Genomic DNA, 25,099 nt, shown 5'->3' on the forward strand with positions numbered 1-25,099 from the left:
AGTTTTCTTTTTTTTCACAGTCCATTTCCCCCCCATATTATTTCATTGAAGTTTTTACTGTATTAGCTTGTCCAGAATATGTTTCCAGAAGAAATCTCTTCCTGTTAGTAATCTCATTTGGAGATATTTTTTATTCAGTATTATATTTTACATAGATTCTTGAGTCCCATTTATACACACATTATTTCAACAGAACTTGAATATAATTTGGAGCAGTGGTTCTAAACTAAGGATGATGTTGTCCCCCCAGGGAACATGTGACGATATCTAGAGATATTTTGATTGTCACAACTGGAGCAGTGCCACTGACATCCAGTAGGTGGAAGACAGGGATGCTGCTTAATGTCCTGCAATACACAGGACAGCCTCCATCACAAAGAAGTATCTGACCCAAAGTATTAATAGTGCTGAGTCTGTGCTTTCCTGCCTCTGACATTCTTACTCTTGGTTTTATGGCACCGAGGGTGAAGAGACTTTGCCGTATAGCTTTGAGAACCACCTGCTATTTGTTCTGTCTGTTTCATCTGATTATAGTAGTGAACTCCTCCTTAGTCTGAAGCCATTTGTTCTTTTTCATTAAAGTGATGCCATTGTCTTTTGTGACTGTTCTATTAAGAGACTGGCCAAGAGTAATCAATGCATATCAGTCCTTAGTCTTAGATTGTACACTCTCCACTAGTTGGAACACTAGAGTCTTAAAATTGTGCTCCAATTTAAATCCTAGTTTACTGGAATATCTTGCTAACCTGTTGCCTAATATTTTATTTGTTTGTTTATTTACTTTTGAGAGAGAGAGAGAGAGAGACAGGCAGGGAGAGAGAGAGAAAGAGGGAAGAGAGAGAGGGAGAAGCATCAACTCATAGTTTCTTTACTTTAGTTGTTCATTGATTGCTTCTCAAGTGCGCCTTTTCCAGGGAGTTCGAGCAGAGTCAGTGGCCCCTTACTCAAGCCACCGACCTTGGGCTTCAAGCCAGTGACCTTTGTTCTCAAGTCAGTGACCATTGGATCACATCAATAATGTCACGCTCAAGTCAGAGACTCCACGTTCAAGTTGGCAAGCTCTTGCTCAAGTTGATGCGCCCTCACTCAAGCTGGTGAGCTTGAGGTTTCAAATCTGGGTCCTGAGCATTCCAGGTCGATGCTCTACTCACTGTGCGCCCACCAGTCAGGCACCTGTTGCTAAATATTTACATAGATGTACATTCACCTATACGTAATATGCACACCCATTTAATATTGACTTTCTGGCCATAAGTTTTTTTTACTCTAAAAGTTGTTGCTAATTTTTTTTGTTTAAATTAACATTTCTTGTTTTTGTTCTAAATAGGTTAGAACTATTATGACTATTCAACCCATCAAATTGTGTTAATAATATAAACAGTAGAAAATTCCTTACCTTCAGCCGCTAGTGTTTCTCATTCTGACCTCTCTGTGACTCCAGTTGGCCACAGCAATATTTTGGGAAAGCCACGCCACCTGTAGTCCATCAACATGAACAGCTACAGAAACAAACACGTGGCGGGTAGAACTGGTGGTTTCAGTGCTTTCTCTTTTTCTCTTTATTTATTTATTTGTTTGTTTGTTTGTTTTAATTTTTTATTTTATTTTATTCATTTTTAGAGAGGAGAGAAAGGGGGGAGAGAGAGAGACAGAGAGAAGGGGGAAGGAGCTGGAAGCATCCACTCCCATATGTGCCTTGACCAGGCAAGCCCAGGGTTTCAAACTGGCGACCTCAGCATTTCCAGGTCGACGCTTTATCCACTGCGCCACCACAGGTCAGGCTCTTTTTCTCTTTTGTGGGAACAATTCTTTTAGTTGTTTTGCAGTTTTAACTGCGTTATGTTGGTACGTTGATCGGTCTATAGCAGATTTTCCATCTTATTCATCTCATGACACACATAAACTAATTATACTAAAATTCTGTAGCATACCAAAAAAGCATTGTTTACTGATCTGACCAAAAAAGGGTATAATTTTGATTCATTTATACCAGATGGCTATTTTGTTTATTTGACAATCTAAGGGAAAAGAGGTCAGTGTCCTTGACTAAATAGTTGGGTATGACATATTTAAAAAGTTTTTGCAGCCTGACCTCTGGTAGTGTGGTGGATAAAGCGTTGACCTAGAATGCAGAGGTCACCAGTTCAAGCACATACACCAGGTCAAGGCACATATGAGAAGCAACTACTATGAGTTGATGCGTCATGCCCCCCGCCGCCCTTTCTCTCTCTCTCTCTCTTTCTCTCTCTCTCTCTCTCTCAAATCAATGAATAAAATCTTAAAAAAATTTTTCTTTTGCGCACACTGGTTGAACATCACTGATCCATAATGCTTACAGAACGTGCACACAGTAGATTTTCTTTTTCTTTTACAAACATTGTAATACTAGTAATTAGAGAACTGGTAATCTTCATTCTCAAAGAGACTGAATGGAACCTAATTGAAAGCCTCACTTAGCTGCTTCTGCATCTGGTTCTCTGGCTTCCAGGTAGCACTTCCTGGTTGTCAGGAAGTGCTTGTTGTTAGGGTTGGGGCTGATTCACCTTTGACCTTGTGGGAAACATTAAGCTTCTGAGTTGATTTACCTCTCTTGTGTTTTTACAGGGGCAGGTTGGTATCATACACAATGCTTTAAAACAGGGGTCCCCAAACTTTTTACACAGGGGGCCAGTTCACTGTCCCTCAGACCGTTGGAGGGCCGGACTATAAAAAAACCATGAACAAATTCCTATGCACAGTGCACATATCTTATTTTAAAGTAAAAAAACAAAATGGGAACAAATACAATATTTAATATAAAGAACAAGTAAATTTAAATCAACAAACTGACGAATATTTCAATGGGAACTGTGCTCCTCTCACTGACCACCAATGAAAGAGGTACCCTTCCAGAAGTGCGGCGGGGGCCGGATAAATGGCCTAAGGGGGCTGCATGTGGCCCGCGGGCCATAGTTTGGGGACCCCTGCTTTAAAAGATAAGAAATTACTGCCTGACCAGGCGATAGTACAGTGGATAGAGCATTGGCTTGGGATGCTGAGGACCCAGGTTCAAAATCCCGAGGTCGCTGGCTTAAGCAGAGGGTCATAGACATGACCCTATGGTTGCTGGCTTGAGTTCCACAGGTTGCCGGTTTGAAGCCCAAAGTCACCGGCTTGAGCTCAAGGTTGCTGGCTTGAGCAAGGGGTCACTTGCTCTGCTGTAGCCCTCCCTCCCCCCAATCAAGGCACATATGAGAAAGCAATCAGTGAACAACTAAGGTGCTGCAATGAAGAATTGATGCTTATCTCTCTCCCTGTCTCTCTCTCCCTCTCAAAAAAAAAAAAAAAAAAAAAAAAAAAATAAGAGATTACTGTTAATTTTGCTTATACAATCTTGTATGAGGGGTAAATAGGATCCAGAATTTTAGTTATTGAAGACTTGAGTCTCACTCCATATTATATGGTTATTATAAGATAAAAGAGTGAGTAAAATTGCTTTAAAAGCTAGTCAGACATCTGGAATAAATAGAAGTTTCTGAAGAGTTTACACAATTTAATCATGATTCTTCTTCTCTCGGTGGGAAAAATGAAATGAAGTATTTCTTATTTTATCAGTTTTCTGGTATTTTGAATGGAGCTTTAGAAAGGAGTGGTCTAGTAATGGGTTGTGTAACTTAGTCTATCAAGAAGTTAGAAAGTGTGTTAAAAACTTAGATTATTGAGTTAGCTATGCTTGAGAGAAAGTGAATGATGTGGGAATCTGAGTCAAATTTAGCTCTTTGAAGTGATTCAGACAGAAATTGTGTGTTAGTTAAAACAAAGAATGCATTAGAATTCCGAGAATATATAATGCAATTTTTATATAACTTGAATTGTTTATTTTTTTATTTTGAATATAGGATAATTCTTTATCTTCATCTTTGCATATCAGTATTCAAATGGTTTTAAATATATTATGGACTGATACTGTAGAATGGGAGCCGCTTTAACAGCTTCAGTTGCTTTCTTAACAAATAAAAGGCCAGCAGAGGGAGCCCAAGAACTATTTATTTTTTTAAGGCAATGCATCAAGAAAATGTTTTTGGTGTTCATTTATTCATTTACACAAAACATATGTTCAGTATATACAGTATTTAGTGCAGACTGTGAAAAAAGGCCAAGAAATGTATACTTACAAATCAGGGAATTGGGTTTACATTGTGGGATTGGTAGAATTTAAAATTCTTTTTTTTCCCCCACACTTAACACTTGACAGTCAGCTGCAGGAATTAGGGTGTCAATAGCACAGCAGCCCTCACTGCACGTTTGACATTATTCTCCCTTCCTTCCCATCCTCATCACTCTCACTGCTTCTGGTAATTTCTGCAGGGCTGGACTTTCTCCATCTGAGAAGCCCCTACCAAGAGTTTTACAAAAATCAAGTCTTGAAGTTGCATCAGGCCAGCCTGTTGGGAAGGCAGACCAGCTGGTGATGGCAGGCCCTTCGTCCGTCTGTTGTGGACCAGTGGGACACTTGGATTTTGAAGCCATGGTGCTGTGGCTTGTTGCATCCCACCAGATGGTGATATTCTTTATCTTTAAAAGATGCTGCCAGTGCTGGCTCAGCTCTTACTTGTCTGCTCATAGCCCAGAAACCAACATCTACCAATTTTTGGCATCAAATTTAAGTGAATAAAATCCACTGTTCCCACTATCTATAAAAACTGACACTTGCCAATTATTTTTTAGAGAATCATGAAGCTCTTGGGCTCCCTCTACTGATTTTGGATTAACAAGTACATTCATTAACAAATATAAACTCTTCCCAGAAGGTTTCAAAGTCCTGCATAATTAGAATAAACAGTGCAAGAAGGGCGCCAGAAGGGCTTGGTCCCATGGTGCTCTCCGGCTTCTGCTGCCTAATGCCGAAGAGCCTGGAAGGCGACCTGTGGAAAGGACTTAACCCATGTGTGTGGGAGGTGTGGGCAGAGCACGGTGTGTACACAGGTCTTGTGTTTCTCTGGGAAAATGAACAGTTCTTGGCAGTTCAGGAGAAGAGCAAAGACATCCTGGAAAGACAAGGTTTTAATGAGTTTGTCTGCTCACGTACCTCGGCTTTCCTTTGATTAAACCCTCAGTTCAGCGGCTCTCAGTGTCTTAACTTGGCCTGTGGCCCAGTTCTCTGAATTATAAGTACAGGATCCAGCATGTCATAGTTTTGAGGTCTTGTAACTTGGATCAGTGTACTTTAAATGGAATTTTATTTGGATAATTTAAAAAAGTAGCAGTTTTTTGTTGAAATCCTATCTCTCACATTTAGAATCTTCCTACATACAACTTCTTGGTTAGGATGAACCAGAACTTTGGTTTGTGGCTCAGATTAAAGGGTCATAGAGAGGCTAGCACATCAATAGTAAGTCTAATATCAGGAAAGGAATTGGGTGACATTGTCAGGTAAGATGATACAGGCTGAATTTTAAGCAGTCGCTTCTTAGAAGGAGTCAAACTTGAGCTACTTAAACATTTGGAGATATGATGTTGCGGTTACATGGATGTAAAGTTTCATGACTACATATGTGAGTGTGGGGTCTGATGAGCAGTGTCATGGTGAGGTTCACCTGCAGACCACATGGTGAGTCCTGCAGGAGGCCTGCCGGGTGGTATGGGAGGGAGGAGGAAACTGTGAAGTAAGCAGCAGGAGGAAGAGAGCAGCAGGTGCCAAGGAGTCAGGCTAGAGTGAGTGAGATCTCCTTGTGTGGGGTCAAGTCTGTGAAGTGGATCAGGGAGAGCCCTGCATTTACTGCGAGGAGCACGGGCTTGACTGTACATTGATGGAGGGGTGCTGGCAGGAGAGCAGTGCAGCTGTCAGATCTTTGCTCTACAGAGACCTCTTTGGGGCCACGTAGAGGATAGATATGAGGGTGGCTAGATAAGGGGGACAGTGACCAGTTAGGAGATTATTACAGTAACCAAGGCAAATTATGATGCCCTACCTAGGCTGGAGTTCTAAGAGGGTGGTGTGACCTTCCAGTGCCTTGGGTTGCCTTTGGAGATTAAACCATAAAGGTTAGCACGGAGCTGGGAGAGCAGTCATTCTCTAGGGCAACATAGTTTGTAATAATGCTGGATGAGATTATCCAGGGGTCAGTACTCATCTGTGGTTTTCTGTTTTATATCATATTTGTATTGATTCTCTAAAAAGACCAGGGGATCAATTTTGTACTTCATTGATTAATTCAGCATTACATTTGGTGATATAAGCCATTAAATAATTATCATTTTATTTTGGACAGTTGTGCGTTTATTGGTTAAAAGGAATGATAGAGTTGAAATCCTTATGTTTTATCCTCCTTTAGAGAGAGAGAGAGAGAGAGTGTGTGTGTGTGCGTGTGTGCATGCGCACTGATTCCCACACTCCTCAAATGTACATGGCCTGTTCCGTGTACCTCCTGGGTCTCTTTCCTGCCCCTCCCTGAATTCCAAATAACTTTTCCGGTTCTCAGCCATTTCTGTGCCCTTTTTTCTGCCCCACTCCCTTCATTTAGAATCTAAATTTTAGATTAAACAATAAAATGCATTGTAGAACTTAAAAGGAAAATCTACTCTTGGAGTAGAATGTGAGTGTAGGGAACTTGATGATGTAAATGCAGATTATCTTACTACACAATTTTTGTGGGTAGAAAAGTATTTCCAAAACTATACATATTTTTAGAATCAGTTGTTTAAGGGGTGAAATTATTTTTAAAAGCTTAGAAATAACTCTCTCCATGTTTCTTGTTACTGTCCACAGAAGTGGAAGAAGGCCAGCCATTGGAAAACGCACCCGCAGGGGAGCCAGGCCACCTGGCGGTGGAGCTGCAGCAGCAGATCGTGCGCAGCAGCAGCACGCCGGACGTCACGGAGCCGCTGTGCTGGGAGTCCGCTCAGGGTGCGGGAGCTTCCTCACTGCCGCGGACTTGGCTGGGGAGAAGCTGTGTGCCCAATTGCTTTCTACATTTATTCTCACTTCTGGCAATAAAATATTTTCACTGTTTATTTTAATAGATTTATCTAAGTGACGTATACAAATGCCCAGTTTTTTCCAATGTGGCATGTTTGAGACCTAGAAAGATGTCCGGAGTGGCTGGAATAGGCTTGAAACAGAGCAAGTTACACCACAAGGTCAGGGCAAACAGCAAGTTAGGGAGCAGGCAGGCCAGGGTTAGGCAGCTGTGGGGAAGGGCCAGGAAGAGGGTAGCGAGGTAGAAAGCTGCCCACCCTGTGAAAACTTTTACTAGAAACTCATAGACTCTACTGAGGTTGAAAATCGTAACTCGTAATAGCTTTAATTCACACGGTTTCTTCAACAACTTTCATCAACAACATGGTGTGGAAAGCAAAGAGGCAGGTGTTAGACCTGTAAACAGTAAAGAATATATTTTACATTTCAAGAGCATGTGCAAATTGTGTCTCGTAGCAATGAGCATACTTATCATTTAGTTTAGTTTCATGACCTGTATTAAATAAAATGACCTTATTTATCTACAAGTTGTCTCACAGTTCTTAATGTCAGGGCCATGCTAATCTCATTCAATGAGTAGGGAAGTATTGCATCTTAGAAATTCTATCGAAATAAACAAATACAATAAAAAGTAATTTGAGAAATATATTATTATTTGAAGATTTTCTATTTGTAAGGTTTTGTGTAAGATTGATTTTTCCCCCTGATGGATTTGGTAGAACCCACCATTTGCCTTGAATTTTCTGTGGGAAGGTTTTTAAAATATCATTTAAATTATAAAATCATTTTAAGTCTGTTTAGAGTTTTCTTTCCTATTTTGATTTTGATGTTTGTTTTTCTAGGAATTTGTTCAATCCATGTATATTTCCAAATGTTTTGGTCCCAGATTATTCACAAAATCCTGTTATGATCTTTTTAACATTTGCAGGATTTCTAATGATGTTCCCTTTTTAATGACCGATTCTAGGTATTTTTTTCTTTCTCTCATTATTCTTTAGTCTTGAGACGTACTGAGCCACCTTACTTGTTCCTTCATCCTGTCAGCTCACCTGGCTAACTTAGGCAGCTCTTCTCTGAGATCCCTTTCCCAAGGCCCCCAAGACAGATCTTCCTGCTTTCCCTGGACTTACGTACTGTGCTAAGTGGGCCTGTTGCCCACAGTGAGTAGGATTCTATCCTTTCTTTTAGAAGCTGTCTGTGGCCAAAGAGACCAGGTTTACAGTGTGGATTTGACTCATAGGCTACTAGTTTGCCAGACCTATGGTTCCTGTTTTATGTATCCTAGATTCTATCTACATTTAATAATTACCTATATATAAAAGTATTTTTCAGTTTTACTATCTGAAATATTCCTCTGTGATTTTTCCCCCACCAAATCTCTAGGTCAAAAGGTAGAAAATACACAGAATTTGAGTTCTTCAGAGCCTAAGTCTATTCAAGAGAATAAAGGACATGTGAAGAAAGAATATGAAGGAATAACAGTAAGATATTTATTTTTGTATGTATGTATGTATGTATGTATGTATGTGAGACGAGGGGAGACAGGCAGACTTCTGCATGTGCCCAAACCGGGATCTACCCGGCAACTCTTTCTTGGGCTGATGCTCGAGTACCAAGCTATTTTTAGTGCCTGAGGCTGATTCAATCCAACAGAGCTATCCTCAGCACCTAGGATCAAGCTTGAACCTAGCAAGCCACTGGCTATAGGAGAGGAAGAGAGAGAGAAGGGGGTAGAGGTATGGGGGACAAGAAGAAGGTCGCTTTTCCTGTGTGCCCTGACTAGGAATCAAATCCGGATGTCCATACGCCAGGCAGGCGCTCTATCCACTGAGTCACTGGCCAGGCCAGTATGATATTTTCAACAAATTAATGTCATTAAAAATAAACATAAATTACTGCACAATAAATAAATATATTAATTGCAGTTAATGTTTTCTTTAAAAAAATTTCTGTTTAGTTGGGTCATAATCCCATACAACCTTGAACTCTAGTCTTGCTTGCTTTCTATGTAAAATATAGTCACGTCACAAAAATAGAAAAATTAACATGAAATGGAACTCCTCTGCTAGTGTGTGTTCAATATTTATTTTAAATTAGGTATCCTTGCCTTTCACACACGCGTACTGATTCCTTGTTCCTGGCATCATTTTTGGAACTAGCCTCCACTTGACATAAATTGCTAGATAAGTCAGTTTTTGCAGAGATTTCTTATGCTTTTTAAAAAACTACACAAAATAGCTTTTTTAAAACAAATATGAAATATAAAGGAGAATTTTTTTTTGTATTTTTCTGAAATGACAAATGAGAAAACAGAGAGACAGGCTCCCACGTGCACCTGCCTGGGATCCACCTGACATGCCCACTAGGGGGCAATACTCTGCCCATCTGGGCTGTTGCTCCGCTATAACTGGAGCCATTCTAGCACCTGAGGCAGAGGCCGTGGAGCATCCTCAGTGCCCGGGCCAACTTTGTTCCAGTGAATCCTTGGCTGCAGGAGAGGAAGAGAGAGATAAGAGAGAAAGGAGAGGGGGAAGGGTGGAGAAGCTGATGGGCGGTTCTCCTGTGTGCCCTGGCCAGGAATTGAACCTGGGACTTCCACACGTTGGGCCGATGCTCTACCGCTGAGCCAACCAGCCAGGGCCTAAAGGAGAAAAATTTTTAAGAAGTCCATAACTTATTTATGCAGATAATTCCTGTTTATTCATTTTTTTAAAATGTGGTATATAGTCATAGAAAATGTAAACATCATAGAAGGGTACAAAATAGAAAGAGAAAGCCTCTTGTTTGCTTGGAAGATAACCAGTTATGTTTATACTGTCTTTATTTTTACAAAGGGCATATAACAGCTTATATAGGTATATTCTGTATGTATATGTGTATTATATATGTATTTTCAATAATCACATAAATACCCACAAATCAACTACTCAGCTTAAAAACTGGAACTTTTCCAGTGGCGCTGCTTTGGCACATAATCCTTTCTCTGTCCCTTCAGAGAGCAGCATTTTCTTGGCTTTGTGTTTATTGTGCCCTTGCTTTGCATCATACTTTTGTGTGCTCTCTCTCTTGCTCTCTCTCTCTATATATATAATATATATAGCATATATATTATATATTTATATATTATATATATTATATATGTGTGTGTGTGTATATATATCTCCTTTAATTTTTCTTATTTTAAATATTATAAAAGTGATGTTATTGCTTTCTTCACTCAGTTATGTATTTCTAAGATTAACCCACATTGTAATATGTAGCTGTAATTCATTGTTTTCTCTGTTGTAAGGTATTTTGCTGTGAATAAATCACAATTTATTTCCATTCTCATTGATGAAGATTTAGATTATTTTATTTTATTTAAATGAAATATGCAGCTATAAACATTCTTAAATGTGTTTCAAGATTTATGTGTTTTCTCTATGGTGGCTATCCAGAAGTAGAATTTATGAGTCCTGGTGTAGAAGAATGTTCTTCTTTTACAAGAGAATGTGTGTTTTCCAATGAGGTTGCACCACGTAGATTTCTGTTAGCTGTGCATAAAGAGTTGCCATCCATTCACATTTTTGGCAACACTTGCTTTGTCAGATTAAAGAATTTGTATGACTCAAGTGTGTAAAAATGAGATCTTAGTTTTATATTTTCCAGATTACTAATAAGGTTTTTATTTCATTTTTATTTACTATTTTTTAAAAAAATATTTCTTAGGTAAGAGGTTGGAGGCAGGGACAAACTCCCTCATGCTCCTTTACTGGTATCCACCCAGCAAGCCCCCTACTGGGGGATGGTCTGCCCATCTGGGGCTGCTGCTCAATTGCTCAGCAACCGAGCTATTTTAGTGCCTGAGGTGAGGCCATGGTGCCATCCTCAGCATGGGGGTTCAACTTGCTCAAACCATTTGAGCCATGCATTCTCCTGTGGAAGAAGAAGAGAGAAAGAGCGGGAGACCAGGAATCAAACCCAGGACTTCCACATGCTGGGCCAACACTCTACTGCTGAGCCAACTGGCCAGGGCCCAGATTACTAATAAGGTTTAAAATCTTTCCCTATATTCATTGATCATGTATGTTTCATCTGTGAAATGCCTGATGATGTCCTTACCGTTATTCTATTGATTTGTCTTTTTTTCTTTAATTTGTACTAATTCTTTCTATAGCCTGAATACTGATCCTATTTTGGTTGTTTCTGGCAAATATCTTCTTCCAAGATGCAATTTATATTTTCACTTTGTGGTGACTTTTGATGAACAGAAGTTCTTAATTTTGCTATTCTAGATTATGAAACATTTTTATGGTTAGGTTTTATGAAAGTTTTAAAATACCAATCCCCAAAGATAAAATATTTACTTATATTTGTAAGTGCTTCAGTTTTGCTCTGTACATTTAAGTATTTCTTCCATCTTAAACTGATTTTTGTAGGGATTTATGTAGGGATCCAGTCCCCTGCCACCACCACTGCCACCATGGATAACTACTTGTCCCAGATCTCATTTACTGAATGCATTTTTTAAATTGATCTGAATGCCACTTCTCTTTCTCATATATGCCATTTCCTAACTATGTTAGGCTTTATTCTGGTGTTTCTTATCTTGATTCTGGTTACTTTATTTCTTTGCACAATACTACAACCTTTTAATTCTTGTAGTTTCCTATATTTCTCTCCTTTCCTTCTCCATTCTAATGGAAGCTATTTTTCCACTATCTTATGTCTTTCATTGTTGCTGTTGAGAAGTCTTTCATACATCCTATTTGTTTTTTTGTCCTTGTCCTTCAATTTTATTACAGTATATTTAAGTGCAGTTCTTTTGGTTTATACATTTGTCCTTTTTGATATATGCTGTGTGGCAAGTATCTGTGAATGTTGTCTTCCATTGTTTTTGGAAAATTCTTGGTAATCATTTCTTAAAATATTGCTTCTTTTTTGTCCTCTGTTCTCTTCTGGAATTTTAGGTAGAGATATGTTTACACTTTCTCACTCTGTCTTCCATGTCCCCTAAGCTCCTTTTATATTTTCCATTCTCCTTATATTTGTAATTTCTATTATATGATTCTCATCCTTTATTTTTAAAAATTATTCACATATTAGAAGTCTAAATTTTTTATCTGATTATTGAAATCCTTGGGGGGTGTTTACATCTGATATTTGTTGTTTTTTTATTTCTTTTTTTTTTTAAGTGAAAAGAGGGATACAGACTCTCACATGCATCCTGACCGGGATCTACTGGACAACCCCTGTCTGGGGCAGATGCTTGAATCACCTGAGATATCCTCAGCGCCCGGGGTTGATGCTCATACCAGTCAAGCCACTGACTGCGGGGCGGGGGGGGGGGGGGGAGAGAATTGCGGAGAGAAGCATATGGTTGCTTCTCCTGTGTTTTCAGGCTGGGAATTGAATCCAGAATGTCCATAGGCTAGGCTGATGCTCTATTCACTGAGCCAGGGTCTGTTGTTTTTAGACTCTTTTGCATGGTGATATATTTCCTCTGGTGTTTGGTGATTTTGGAGTTCCAAGATGGCTATATTTAAACTACACAAAACCTGGGTGTCTTAAGTGATGGAGTTTTACCAGGACAGCATTTGCATTTGTTTGTTTCAGAACTTAGGGGGTACTTTAATCCTAGAGTCTTGGTTCCTTTGCCATTGGTGGTGGTAATACTAGATTTACCCTTAAGACAGCCCCATTTATCTGCCCTAGTCTCTATTTGCTTTGGGGAGGGAGGATGTAGATCACTTGGGAGTTTATTTTACTTCTGTTAGTCCCAAATTATAACCCAAATTTGTATGTAGGATCTAGTTCTCTAGCTGGTAGACATTTCATTTCTCAGTCAGAAGCAGAAAAGCCTGCATTCTGCTTTTCAATTAAGGAAACATCTGGGTATATTATCCTTCTTGAAGGCTGTGTAATATTTTTTAGTGTACTGTTGGTCTTCTACATATTTTAATCAGGATCTTCTCTTTTTTGGCTTAGTAATTATTGTCTCTTAATTATACATCTCAGTCTCTGTTCACCATATGTTTTCTTGCTTAATATTTGTTCTTTGACTTGGTTCATTGAATCCAGGATTTTTTATATGTCCTACACCGGAGAACCTTAAATTTACGTCTTCATTACTGGCTTTATCTTCTGTCTCACAGTCCTGGATTTTTGTTGTCTATGTATAGGACACACTCTTTGGATATTCAGCTCAAAGATGAATATTGAAGTATTGGAAACTTTCTCAAGTTCCTTTGTTCATCATCCTTCTTTCCTTTGTCATCACGATTCTCATGGTCCCCTAGATTCGTATCCCTTTGGGATTTAATTTTGTCCGCTGTCGTATGCAGCTGATTATAGTCTCTTGTCTGCCATTCTGCAGCCATTTTCTTATTTCCTCCTTTTTTATCTTTTCACCTTCAGAAGCCTTATTTGTTCATTCCTGAATCACCATGACAGTTCCATAACAATTTTCTTCTGAACACGAATCTGTCCAACAGATAAATACTAGGCTTTTCTTTCTGGTTCACAGTCAGCCATTGTCTAGAACATACAGTTGCTCATTTTTTCAATATTGGGTTGAAATTTCTAAACCTGATGTTAAAGGCCCACAGGCAGTTGGCTCTTTCAGAAGTGGTCTGTGTTTCCTTCTTATCTTTTTTTTTCTTCACCTCCCTGCCCTGAATGGCTTGCTATAATCAGCTTCTTTTCCTGCACTTAGAACTTGCTGGTTGCCACTCAGTGCTTCCTGCCTTGAATCCCCTCCTGCCTCCTCTCTACCACTTCCTGTCTGTTGCCTTCTTGAACAGCTGTCCTGTAACTGTGAGCCAATTAAGGTAACACTTTATTCTGCATTCCTTGTAGAGAGAGTGCATTTGCATATTTTGCTTATGTACCTTGTAATCATTTTGTGTATTTGTATCTGTTTTGTCTCTTCAAGCAAGTCATAATTTTTAGAGGATGCACATTACCTCCAGATGTTTTTGCTCTGTACTGACTACAAGGGTCAGTGTTGAGCAGTGCCCAGGGGAAGCGTGTTTCACGTGTAACAAGGAAGGCACTGAACAGCCTTCAGAAAGGTCTTGGTGGAGTTTAGCCTCCCCTGCCAGCAGACTTACCATTGTGTGCAGTGTCGGCCTTCTGGAGAATTGCATTCACTGAATATGTGTGCTTGAGCAGAAGAACAAACAGAACTTTAAATTGTTTTCTATCATTTGACATTAGATGTCATTAGCTTCTCAGTAGATCGGTTTAATTGGATGTCAGTTGACAAAGTAGAAGCCATAAATTTCAGATCTTCAGTAATTTATAAGTCAGTTATAGTAATTTGTGAACACATTCTTCAAATGGAAAATAGCGTTCAGTTTTTTGTTGTTGCTATTATTATCATTTGTTCTTTAGAAACGTGGACTAGAAACTTAACAGGCTTGTAAAAATTAAAAATTTCCTGTAACAAATGCATCTTTTTGTGTGAAGATCTTAGTTCGAAGAAGCAGCAGCTCCGCCGAACTGGATCTGAAGGACAGCGTGCAGCCGGCGCAGGGCAGGTGGAGGGAGAGGCAGCTGAGTAAGTCCCGGGGCGCGGTCTGTGTTTCCAGACCCAGCTTCGCTGTGTTTCATTGTCTTCCTGCTTTCTGATGTGAATGATGTCGTCTGAAGAGAAGTGGCTGGGAAATAGAAAATTCCATTCCTGGAATGTTGGGTTGGTGGGTAGTTAGTTCACACGTACAATAGAAACAGTTCCCGGTCAGTGACCTGAACCTGTCGCTTCAGCCCTGGGCCTTTCTCCAGTGAGACACAACTGAGGCTAATGGCTCGGCCAGCAGACAGACCAGGAATGAAAAGTGGGCTTCCCTAGAAGTTCCCACCAGCTAGGAGCAAAATACTTCAGAAGTACACAGAAGCCAATAGTATCTAAGTATTTAAACAATACAGTTTGATTGCAGTCTGGCCTGTATCATCATGTCCTGATGCATTGCTTTCCTGATGGCGGGTGCTCGGGCCCCCTTCTCAGAGCCACGTGGTGAGCAGCGCAGGCCCGGCCAGCTCTGGGCGGGCACGGAGGGGCTTCTCACAGGCCCCTCCTCAGACCCTGTAGGCTTAGACTTCTGTGACAACGAAATGAGGGAAGTGACAGGTGGGTGACTGGGACAACTTTCAGTTCTTTGCAAGTGAAGATAGAACAGCGGATTAGAAGCAACAAGTCTGGGGACTGTCAGCAGCAGGTAGAAGAAACAGCAGGAAAGAGTGAAGAGAGAGGACGGGCAGACACATAATATCGTTATGAAGTAGCCAGGAGACTCAGAGGATAAACTGTCTGAGAGTACTGTCTAGGTCTGCTTTGTGTTAGGCAAAATAGCCCTCTAAGGCTCCAGAACCTGAGAAAGCATCGTGGTATTATGACGGGTTACAACTTTTTTGTATATAAAAGAGAGAGGGTTTCTATTGGAGAGAATGTTTTGTGGTGGAGCACCTCATGCCCCACCAGCCAGCAGAGTAAACTTGCATCTGTGTAGACAGTTTCCCCTTTTTCTTCCACCCACCCCATTTTGTAGTTGAATGAGCTGCAGTAGAAAACATAAGGACTTGATGTCATCTTTTGGGCATGTGAGACAACTGAGTTCAGGTCCCCTGAACACAGTGCTCCTTGAGTGATACAGAGTGGAGCTTGTGATGCCCGTCAGTGTGCCAACCCTGAAGCTTTGCCTCATTGAGGAAGAGCCCCGCACAGGCACCTTTCGATCCCCACGCCCTGCATGGTCCAGGCTGTGTCAGCTCTTAGTCACTTGTGTAGAGTATTTGTGAAGATCCCGATTCCCAGCTGTCAGTTATCTGAGACTTTGGTCCTTCTCTCGTGCCAGGTGAAAGTGTCAGCAGTGACACGGCTCTGGGCTACAGCGATGCGGAGCTGGCCATGAGCTCATGGCAGACCTGTGAGGAAGATGCAGAGCTGAACGCTCCCACGGATGCTGTGGCTGACTCTGATGCCCGCCAGTGGTTACAGCTGAGTCCCACCGATGCGTCCAACTTAACAGGTAGCTGCGTCTTTGAAAAGGAGGCAATGGTGTGAACAGTTGGGAGATCCCACAATTTCCTGATTGTAACAAATTTGAGGATCCTTTAGCACAATGATGATGGGGGTGCCGCCTCCAAACAAATTGGTTTTGGCAGCCCTGACCACCTGTTTACAGTCAGCCATGAATTTGTAGATGTGTGGAGAGGATTCTAAAGCAGTGGCCAGATGAAGGGGAGCCTCGTGCCCCGCCTGCAGCCACTTCCAGCACAGGCCAAGTGAGGGTACTTGCATCCAGCCTTTTCCATCCCTGACCCAATTTGCTTTACTCTGGAAACAGAAGACTGATTTTATCTGGTCTTCTGCTAAATCCAGGTTAAGTTTAAGACTTGAATAGCTTATTTATTAATATGGTTTTCAAATTTTACTATAAAATATTTGATACATGCAAGATAAGTTATGGGCTATAGTAATAAAATGAGCACCAGTGAGGCTAGTACACAACTTAAAATGAACATCCAAACCAGTAAGATTTCTTAGAGGTCTTCTCAAGTTCCTTCCTTCCATCATCCTGTGATCCTGTCTCAAATTGTTTTATAATTCCGTGGTTTCTTTTATAGTTTTACCACATATAACTGTGTATTTAAATATCAAATATATCATATTTTCAAACTTTTTTTTTAAGTGAGAGGAGGGGATATAGACTCCCACATGCACCCCAACTGGGATCCACCCAGCAGCCCCCATCTGGGGCCAACACTTGAACTAACTGAGCCACTGGCTACAAGAGGGGAAGAGAGAGAGAGAGGGCGAGGGGGGAGGGAAGCAGATGGTTGTTTCTCATGTGTGCCCTGAGTTGGAGATCAAACCTGGGATGTTTGCGTGCCAGGCCAACGCTCTATCCACTGAGCCAACTGGCCAGGGCCTTTCAAAAAAATTTTTTTTTTAATAAATTTTTATTTTAATGGGGTGACATCAATAAATCAGGGTACATACATTCAAAGAAAACATTTCCAGGTTATCTTGTCATTTAGTTCTGTTGCATACCCATCACCTGAAGAGAGATCGTCCTCCGCCACCCTCCATCTAGTTCTCTCTGTACCCCTCCCCCTCCCCCTCTCCCTCCTTCCCTCCCCCCCCCCCCGTAACCACCACACTCCCGTCCATGCCTCTTAGTTGCGCTTCTATGTCCCACCAATGTATGGAATCCTGCAGTTCTTGATTTTTTTTCTGATTCGCCCATTTCACCCCACACAATGCTACCAAGAGTCCACCATTCCGCTGCAAGTGATCTGATGTCGTCATTTCTCCTAGCTGAATAGTATACCATGGTGTATATGTGCCCCATCTTCTTCATCCAGTCCTCTATTTTTTTTTTACAGTGATTAAAACCTTTAAGCAAACTCTTGGCCAATACAGCAAGGATCCCTAAAAGAGTAGTGTCCTTAACATGTTCATCAAGTCCAAATTGGCCCCATCACCATGCCAAATCCCTGAAAAATGCAACCTAACCACAGTTCAGTCTGCTAGGAGCTGTCACAGGGAGCAGGAGTCCAGGAAAGTTCCCCACAGGAAAAGTCCGCATGGCACTGGAATTGTTGTCACCATTCTATACTTTGCAGCTCATGTCCAAGTCCCAATGACCGCTGCTTCTAGCTGGTAATGATTCAGGTAGATTGGAAAAAGCCATTTGCAGCATGCGTGGATATGGAGCTTCTGTTCTCCTCTGCCTGGAGAGTTGAGACCAGGTTGCTTTTCCCTGGAGCTCTGTGACTGTGGCCTGGTAAAGAGAACCTTGGGATACACTAAGCAGGGTGGCAAAGGTAAATTCATAATACAAGTTGGCAAAAGGAGGAAAGAGAGCTCTAAATTAGGAGTAGGTCCCAGCCTGAAATATGAGTGGAGCATTGAGGTAGGAGGGATAAAGGAAACACTATATATTAAGCAAAGCGGCAGAAAATAGGACTATCAACACCCACAACAGAGATCTTTGAGGGAAGAATAAAAAACCTGACTATTCAGGCAAAACATAGTTAAGTGGCCCTTGTGCAAATGAGATCAGTTTACCTGCTTCTTGGAAGAAATACCCTAGGCTCGTCCACAGTGTCGTAGATGGGGCCGACGGCCCTGGGCACCTTCAGCCTTCAGTGGCAAACCCCAGCCTTCTGGGCAAGGTTAGGTCATAGGTGGCTGGAGCAGGGCTGGAAGAGACTGAACCCTCCCTTAGAGGAGCGAGGGGGAAGCCCACCTTCCAGTGTCCCTGTTTCCTCACAGCAGAGGCATGTAAGCCTGGCAGGCTTTAGCTCAATGACCTTCCTTTCCACTATTGAAGCAGGGCCCAGATGGCATCCTATGAGACCCCTTTGGAGCATTGGAGCCTTTAAGGGTGTATCCTAAAAGCTGGTAGTTCCCCTGATCTCTATTGGTCTTTTTCTGCCTCTAGGTATCTTAAAAGCCATTCTCAGAAGATCTCGCTGAGGGGTTTGAGGATCCCCATCCGCCTATATAAATCTTTTCCATATATCTGGAGCTATTTGGAATAAAGACAGAACAGTGTTATTAGCTAGATCTAATAAAGAAGGTAGTAGTTTGCAGGCGAAAAAGATTTGGTGTCTCCTGTTCATCAGCATTCAAAAGAAATGTAAATTTTTTTTTTTTTTAAGTAAAAAGCATGATATGGTAGACCCGTCGGAGTCATTGGCCTGGTGTGCAGGATTCCCGGGGTTCGATTCCCGGCCAGAGCACACAGGAGAAGCGCCCATCTACCTCTCCACCCCTCCCTCTCTCCTTCCTCTTCGTCTCTCTCCTCCGGCCCACAGCCAAGGCTCCACTAGAGCAAAGCCCCCCTGGGCACTAAGGATGGCCCCATGGCCTCCGCCCCAGTTGCTAGAATGGCTCCAGTTGTAACAGAGCAACACCCCAGATGGGCAGAGCATTCCCCCCTGGTAGGCATGCCAGGTTGATCCCAGTCAGGCGCATGCAGGAGTCTGTCTGACTGCCTCCCCATCCCTATCCTCAGAAAATTACAAAAAATAAATAAATAAAAGAAAAAATACTAAAAAAAAGGGGGGGGGGCATTCCCTTGTGCTAAAGCTCCAGGGAGCATGGAGTGAGCTTGAGTATGTCCTATGAAACATGGATCTCTATGTTGACATATAAGTCTTTGAAGAAGGAGGGACTGCTGAAATAGTTTATCAGCATTTGTCCCTAAGACAGCAGTCTTTATAGTGGGAACACCATACGTAAATATTTGCTGTCTGTCTTTAGATTAAGGGGGGAATATGGCAAATGCTGAAAAGCCATGATCTTTGTGCCCCTCCCCTCCCCCAACACCCTCCCTCTCCTCCCCCCACCCTGTAACCCCAACACTGCTGTTCATGTCTCTGAGTCTCATCTTTATGTCCCACCTATGTATGGAAACATATAGTTCTTAGTTTTTTCTGATTTACTTCTTTCACTCAGTATAATGTTATCAAGGCCCATCCATGTTGTTGTAAAAGATCCTATGTCATCATTTCTTATGGCTGAGTAGTATTCCATAGTATATATATACCAAAGCTTTTTAATCCACTCGTCCTCTGATGGACACTTGGGCTGTTTCCAAATCTTTGCTATTGTGAACAATGCTGCCATAAAAATGGGGGTGCATTTCTTCTTTTCAAACAGTGCTATGGTGTTCTTGGGGTATATTCCTAACAGTAGTATAGCTGGGTCAAAAGGCAGTTCGATTTTTAATTTCTTGAGGAATCTCCATACTGTTTTCCACAGTGGCTGCACCAGTCTGCATTCCCACCAGCAGTGCCGGAGGGTTCCTTTTTCTCCACATCCTCGCCAGCACTTATTCTGTGTTGTTTTATTGATGAGCGCCATTCTGACTGGTGTGAGGTGATATCTCATTGTGGTTTTAATGTGCATTTCTCTAATCATTAGTGATGTTGAACATTTTTTCATATGCCTGTTGGCCATCTGTGTGTCCTCTTTGGAGAAGTGTCTATTCATTTCTTTTGCCCATTTTTGGATTGGATTGTTTGTCTTCCTGGTATTAAGTTTTACAAGTTCTTTATAAATTTTGGTTATTAACCCCTTATCAGACGCTATGTCAAATATATTCTCCCATTGTGTAGTTTGTCTTTTTATTCTGTTCTTATTGTCTTTAGCTGTGCAGAAGCTTTTTAGTTTGATAAAGTCCCATTTGTTTATCCTGTCTTTTATTTCACTTGCCTGTGGAGACAAATCAGCAAATATATTGCTGCGAGAGATGTCAGAGAGCTTACTGCCTATGTTTTCTTCTAAGATACTTATGGTTTCACGGCTTACATTCAAGTCTTTTATCCATTTTGAGTTTATTTTTGTGAGTGGTGTAAGTTGGTGGTTTAGTTTCATTTTTTTGCAGGTAGCTGTCCAGTTTTCCCAACACCATTTGTTGAAGAGGCTGTCTTTACTCCATTGTATTGTCTTACCTCCTTTGTCAAATATCAGTTGTCCATAGAGCTGTGGGTTTATTTCTGAGTTCTCTATTCTGTTCCATTGATCTATGTGCCTGTTCTTATGCCAGTACCAGGCTGTTTTGAGTACAATGACCTTATAATATAACTTGATATCTGGAAGTGTGATACCTCCCGCTTTTTTCTTCCTTTTCAGGATTGCTGAGACTATTCGTCTTCTTTTTTGGTTCCATATAAATTTTTGGAATATGTGTTCTATGCCTTTGAATTAAGTCATTGGTATTTTAATCGGTATTGCATTGAATTTATAAATTGCTTTGGGTAATATAGACATTTTAATGATGTTTATTCTCCTAACCATGAGCATGGTATATGCCTCCACTTATTCGTATCTTCCCTGATTTCTTTTATCAATATTTTATAATTTTCCGAGTACAAGTCTTTAATCTCTTTGGTTAGATTTATTCCTAAGTACTTTATTTTTTTTGGTTGCAATGGTAAAGGGGATTGATTCCCTGATTTCTCTTTCTGACAGTTCATTATTAGTGTATAAAAATGCCTCTGATTTCTGAGTATTGATTTTATATCCTGCCACCTTGCCAAATTCATTTATCAGGTCTAGTAGTTTTTTGACTGAGACTTTAGGGTTTTCTATATACAATATCATGTCATCTGCAAATAATGATAGTTTTACTTCTTCTTTTCCAATTTGGATGCCTTTTATTTCTTTTTCTTGTCTGATTGCTGTGGCTAGGACTTCCAGAACTATGTTGAATAAGAGTGGTGAAAGGGGGCACCCCTGCCTTGTTCCTGATCTTAAGGGGATTGCTTTTAATTTTTGCCCATTGAGTATGATGTTGGCTGTGGGTTTGTCATAGATGGCCTTTATCATGTTGAGGTATGTTCCCTGTATTCCCACTTTGCTGAGAGTTTTGATCATGAATGGGTGCTGGACTTTATCAAATGCTTTTTCTGCATCTATTGAAATTATCATGTGGTTTTTCTCCTTTCTTTTGTTTATGTGATGAATCACATTGCTTGATTTGCGAATATTGTACCAGCCTTGCCTCCCAAGAATAAATCCTACTTGATCATGGTGTATGATTTTTTCCATATATTGCTGGATCTGGTTTGCTAATATTTTGTTGAGGATTTTTGCATCTAAGTTCATCAGGGATATTGGCCTATAATTTTCTTTTTTTGTGTTGTCTTTGCCTGGTTTTGGAATCAGAATTATGCTCGCCTCATAAAAGGAGTTTGGAAGTCTTCCTTCCTCTTGAATTTTTTGAAATAGCTTGAGAAGGATAGGAGTTAGTTCTTCTTTGAATATTTGGTAGAATTCACTTGTGAAGCCATCAGGCCCAAGACTTTTCTTTGTTGGGAGTTTTTTGATAGCTGTTTCAATCTCATTTGTTGTAATTGGTCTGTTTAGGTTTTCTGATTCTTCCAGATTGATTTTTGGAAGATTATATGATTCAAGGAATTTGTCCATTTCATCTAGGTTATCTAGTTTTTTGGCGTACAGTTCTTCGTAGTATTTTCTTACAATATTTTGTATTTCTGTTGTGTCAGTTGTTATTTCTCCACTCTCGTTTCTAATTTTATTTATTTGAGTCCTCTCTCTTTTTTTCTTGGTGAGTCTTGTTAAAGGTTCATCGATCTTGTTTACCTTTTCAAAGAACCAGCTCCTGGTTTCATTGATCCTCTGTATTGTTTCTTTAGCCTCTATGTCATTTATTTCTGCTCTGATCTTTATTATTTCCTTCCTTCTACTAGCTCTGGGCTTTACTTGCTGTTCTTTTTCTAGTTCTTTTAGATGCAGGGTTAAGTTGTTTATTTGAGCTTTTTCTAGCTTCTTGAGGTATGCCTGTAATGCTATAAACTTCCCTCTCAGGACTGCTTTTGCTGTGTCCCATAAATTTTGAGTTGATGTATGCTCATTATCGTTTGTTTCTAGGAATTTTTTAATTTCTTCTTTGATCTCAATGTTAACCCATTCATTGTTTAATAACATGCTATTTAGTTTCCAAGTGTTTGAATGTTTTTCACTTTTTCTATTGTGGTTGATTTCTAGTTTAATGCCATTGTGATCAGAGAAAGTGCTCGATATGATTTCAATCTTCTTAAATTTGTTGAGCCCGCTTTTGTGCCCTAACATGTAATCTATTCTATAGAATGTACCATGAGCGCTTGAAAAGAATGTATATTCTGCTGTTTTAGGGTGAAAGGTTCTGATGATATCTATTAAATTGAGTTGATCTAATATGTCCTTTAAGTCTGCTGTTTCTTTGTTAATTTTCTTTCTTGAAGATCTATCTAATGATGTTAATGGGGTATTGAAATCCCCTACTATTATAGTATTGCTGTTGATCTCGCCCTTTAAGTCCGTCAAAGTCTGCTTTATATATTTAGGTGCTCCTATATTATGTGCGTAGATATTTATAATGGTTATATCTTCCTTTTGGATTGCTCCCTTTATCATTATGTAGTGACCTTCTTTATCTCTAACTATGGTTTTTGTTTTAAAGTCCTTTTTGTCTGATATAAGTATTGCTACCCCAGCTTTTTTTTCGTTTCCATTTGCATGATATATTTTTTTCCATCCTTTTTTCTTCAGTCTGTGTGCATCTTTTGATTTAAGGTATGTCTCTTGTAGACAGCATATGTGTGGGTCCTGTTTTCTTATCCATGCAGCTACCCTATGTCTCTTGATCGGATCATTTAATCCATTAACATTTAAGGTTATTACTGATATGTAATTGTTTATTGCCATTTTTTTTCTTTAAAACTGTTTTTCTCTTTTGCTATATTCTTTTTTTCCTTTGATCTGTTTACAACAGGTCCCTTAGTATTTCTTGCAGCCTTGGTTTGGTTGCAGTGAAATTCTTGAGTTTTTTTTTTTGTCTGTAAAGCTTTTTATTTCTCCTTCAATTTTAAATGATAGCCTTGCTGGATAAAGTAGTCTTGGTTGTAGGTTCTTGTTCTGCATTACTTTGAATATTTCTTGCCATTCCCTTCTGGCCTCAAGTGTTTCTGTTGAGAAGTCAGAAGTCATCCTTATGGGGGCTCCTTTGTAGGTGATAGTCTTTTTTTCTCTAGCAGCTTTTAATATTTTCTCTTTATCATTTAGCTTTGGTAATTTAATTATGATGTGTCTTGGTGTTGGTTTCTTTGGGTTTCTCCTTAATGGAGTTCTCTGTGCTTCCTGAACATGTGAAATGTTTTCCTGCCTTAATTGGGGGAAGTTTTCCGCTATAATATGCTTGAACAAAGTCTCTATCCCTTGTTCTTTCTCTTCTTCTTCAGGAACCCCTATGATGCGGATGTTATTTCTCTTCATGTTGTCACAGAGCTCTCTTAGAGTTTCCTCAGATTTTTTGAGTCTCTTTTTTTTTTTCTGCTCTGCTTCCATGCCTTTATTTATTGTGTCCTCTAACTCACTGATTCGATTCTCTGCTTCATCCATCCTGCTTTTAATTCCTTCCATTGTATTCTTTATTTCAGATATTGTATTTGTCATTTCTGTCTGATTATTTTTTATTATTTCAATGTCCTGTTTTATATTTGTTATCTCTTTATTTAGGTTTTCGTAGTGGCCATCTATGGTTATTCTAATATCTTTGAGCATCCTAACAATCGTTATTTTAAACTCTGCATCTGGTAATTCAGTTATATCTGATTCACTTAGGTCCTTTTCTGGGGATTTCTCTTGGTTTATTTGTGTTGTATTTCTCTGCCTCCGCATTTTCTCTTCACGGGAGTGGCTGTGATCACGTGCTCGGGTGCACAAGGGTTGGTGGCCTTGGCCTTTGCCCCGCCCCTGTGTGTGATGTTATGCTCGGTCCTGAGGGCACTGGCGAGCACCTTTGCTCAGCTGCGGGTCTCCGCCTGTTTCCGAGCTTTCGCCCTGCCTTTGCAGGGTGATCCCACTCAAGGAACAGCTGCTAGCCTTGGCTCTACCGCCGGGCAGGGCTGCGTGCCCAAGCTCAGCTCCATAGCGGAACTCCGCCTCTTCTGGGCTTTGGCTCCACCCCCGCGGGAGGAGCCGGCTACCAAGTCAGACCGCAAGCCTGGGTTGCACGGGTGGGGCAGGGATGTGCTCCTCTGCCCTTGCTCTGGGGCTGGTTTCTACTCTTTATGGATTTCCCGCCCTTCTCCCGGAGGCTGGCTTACAGGCTGCCGGCAGCTGAGCTTGACCGCTTTTGTACGCCCCCTTCTCCCCAGCCGGGCAAGATTGAGCTCACCCCTGAGCCCAGTGGTGGCCAGCCAGCTTCCGCCCCTGCCAGCAGAACTGCACCTTTGTCTCCCACTTCTGCCCGCTCTCCAGTGCGCCCTCAGCAGCGTGGGTGGGGGCGCTGCAGCTCGGACCCTAAGACTGACTACTGTAGACCCGAAAGCTCCCTCCTTCTATGTGACTCTGCTCTGAATGCTGTGGGGGAGCTTGTTTGGCTGCTCTCCTGCTTCCCTTTGCTGGTATTGCTGTTTCCGGGGAAAATATTCACTTCAGCTTTGGGGAGTGACTCGTCCCAGGGGTTAGGGTGGCTATCTCCCAAAATGTTTCTCCCTATGCCTCCTAGATTGCACTCTCTTCCTGTTACTGTGGTTTTCTCCTCTCTCCCCCTGTCCCCAGCTGCCCCAGGTGATTGTTTTTGAGAGAGATGTTCTGCGCGGTCCCTTTAAGAAGGATCCTGGGTCTGAGAAATCAGACTC

At 40.9% G+C, this 25,099-nt stretch overlaps 1 protein-coding gene and 1 non-coding gene across 3 annotated transcripts in view; one reads left to right on the forward strand and one right to left on the reverse strand.

Annotated features, from left to right (window-relative positions):
• RALGAPA2 (Ral GTPase activating protein catalytic subunit alpha 2) overlaps nucleotides 1-25,099 on the forward strand; it is a 386,122-nt gene that overhangs the window by 154,437 nt on the left and 206,586 nt on the right. For both annotated transcript variants that reach the window (XM_066237690.1, XM_066237692.1), the window contains 4 exons: nucleotides 6,749-6,886; nucleotides 8,342-8,439; nucleotides 14,408-14,498; nucleotides 15,793-15,966. In XM_066237690.1, coding sequence (XP_066093787.1) covers nucleotides 6,749-6,886; nucleotides 8,342-8,439; nucleotides 14,408-14,498; nucleotides 15,793-15,966 — 501 coding nt within the window. The remainder of the gene's footprint in view (nucleotides 1-6,748; nucleotides 6,887-8,341; nucleotides 8,440-14,407; nucleotides 14,499-15,792; nucleotides 15,967-25,099) is intronic.
• TRNAV-AAC (transfer RNA valine (anticodon AAC)) lies at nucleotides 9,524-9,599 on the reverse strand. Its single transcript has one exon. It is a non-coding gene; the product is annotated as a tRNA-Val (tRNA).

This window comes from Saccopteryx bilineata, chromosome 6, assembly GCF_036850765.1.
Source record: "Saccopteryx bilineata isolate mSacBil1 chromosome 6, mSacBil1_pri_phased_curated, whole genome shotgun sequence".
Lineage (NCBI taxonomy): Eukaryota > Metazoa > Chordata > Mammalia > Chiroptera > Emballonuridae > Saccopteryx > Saccopteryx bilineata.